We start from the raw sequence: 1,313 nt of genomic DNA, 5'->3' as shown, positions 1-1,313 counted from the left end.
CATGTGAGTATTTTAGTGTCGCATTGGATGAGAGTTGTGATATACAAGACAAGCCTCAGTTGGCAATATTTGCACGGTCTGTTTCAAACGATTGTGTGATCAAAGAAGAACTCCTGGATATTGTGCCATTAAAAGACAGAACCCGTGGCATAGATGTGAAAGAAACCATGATGGCTGCATTTGAAAAAGCAAATCTGCCCATAACGAAATTAACTGCAATAGCCACGGATGGAGCACCAGCCATGATGGGATCTGTGAACGGGCTTGTGGGGCTGTGCAAAGCTGACCAAACTATTCCTGACTTTTGGAATTTCCACTGCATCATCCACATGGAGCAACTCGTGTCTAAATCATTGAATTTAGATAACGTCATGAAGCCTGTGATGGAAATCGTCAACTATATCCGCACACATGCGCTTAACCACAGGCAATTCAAGAATCTCATCGCTGAGCTGGACCAAGGGCTTCCAGGTGACCTGCCGCTGCACTGCACTGTGAGGTGGCTGTCAAAAGGCCAGGTACTCTCTCGCTTCTTTGAGCTTTTGGATGCCGTGAAACTGTTTATGGAAAAGAAGGACAAGGACTATCCCGAGCTCTCGGACCTCAAGTGGATTATGGATCTGGCCTTTTTGGTCGACATGCTGTGTCACTTGGACAGACTGAACCTGACCCTGCAGGGTAAGTTAAAAATGCTCCCTGACCTAGTGCAAAGTGTGTTTGCGTTTGTCAACAAACTGAAGCTGTTCAAGACACATATTCAAAAGGGAGATTTAACGCATTTTCCCACTCTGCTAAAAGCCAGCGGGCAAGTCGCCAGTGCTGCCCTGAGTAAGCAAAGAGCCAGATATGCAACACTGATTGAAAACTTGCACGAAAGCTTCGTGACCCGGTTCCATGATCTACAATTGAAAAGGCCACAGATTACGTTCCTTGCCGACCCATTTAATGCAGAGACCGGCTGTTTGAAAGTCCCGCTAGTCACAGATGAAGCTGCGGCTGAGTTGGAGATGATCGATCTTTGTGAAGAGGACCAATTGAAACCTGCTTTAAGGGAAGGGACCATTGAGTTCTGGAAAAGTGTGCCAATGGAAAAATACCCCAATGTCAAACGGGCTGCGCTTAAGATACTGTCAATGTTTGGGTCAACATACGTCTGCGAGTCTGTGTTTTCTACCCTAAAACATGTGAAATCAAAGCATCGATCTGTTCTGACTGACACACATGTGAAAGAATTGCTTCGAGTGGCAACAACGGAATACAAGCCAGATTTAAAGAGGATTGTTCAAGGCAAGGAATGCCAGAAGTCCCACTAA

General features: G+C 45.8%; 1 protein-coding gene across 1 annotated transcript; it reads left to right on the top strand.

Annotated features, from left to right (window-relative positions):
* The first annotated feature begins 371 nt into the window (after positions 1 to 371).
* LOC146669127 (general transcription factor II-I repeat domain-containing protein 2A-like) lies at positions 372 to 1,313 on the top strand. The gene has a single exon (XM_085407784.1). It carries the CDS (start codon positions 372 to 374, stop codon positions 1,311 to 1,313), a length of 942 nt encoding a protein of 313 aa, XP_085263910.1.

This window comes from Rhamphochromis longiceps, linkage group LG5 (genome assembly GCF_057381845.1).
Source record: "Rhamphochromis longiceps isolate RC_006_pf linkage group LG5, R_longiceps_female_GT1.1, whole genome shotgun sequence".
Lineage (NCBI taxonomy): Eukaryota > Metazoa > Chordata > Actinopteri > Cichliformes > Cichlidae > Rhamphochromis > Rhamphochromis longiceps.
The sequence above is the reverse complement of the archived record's forward strand: the minus strand, read 5'-3'. Positions and strand labels throughout refer to the sequence as shown.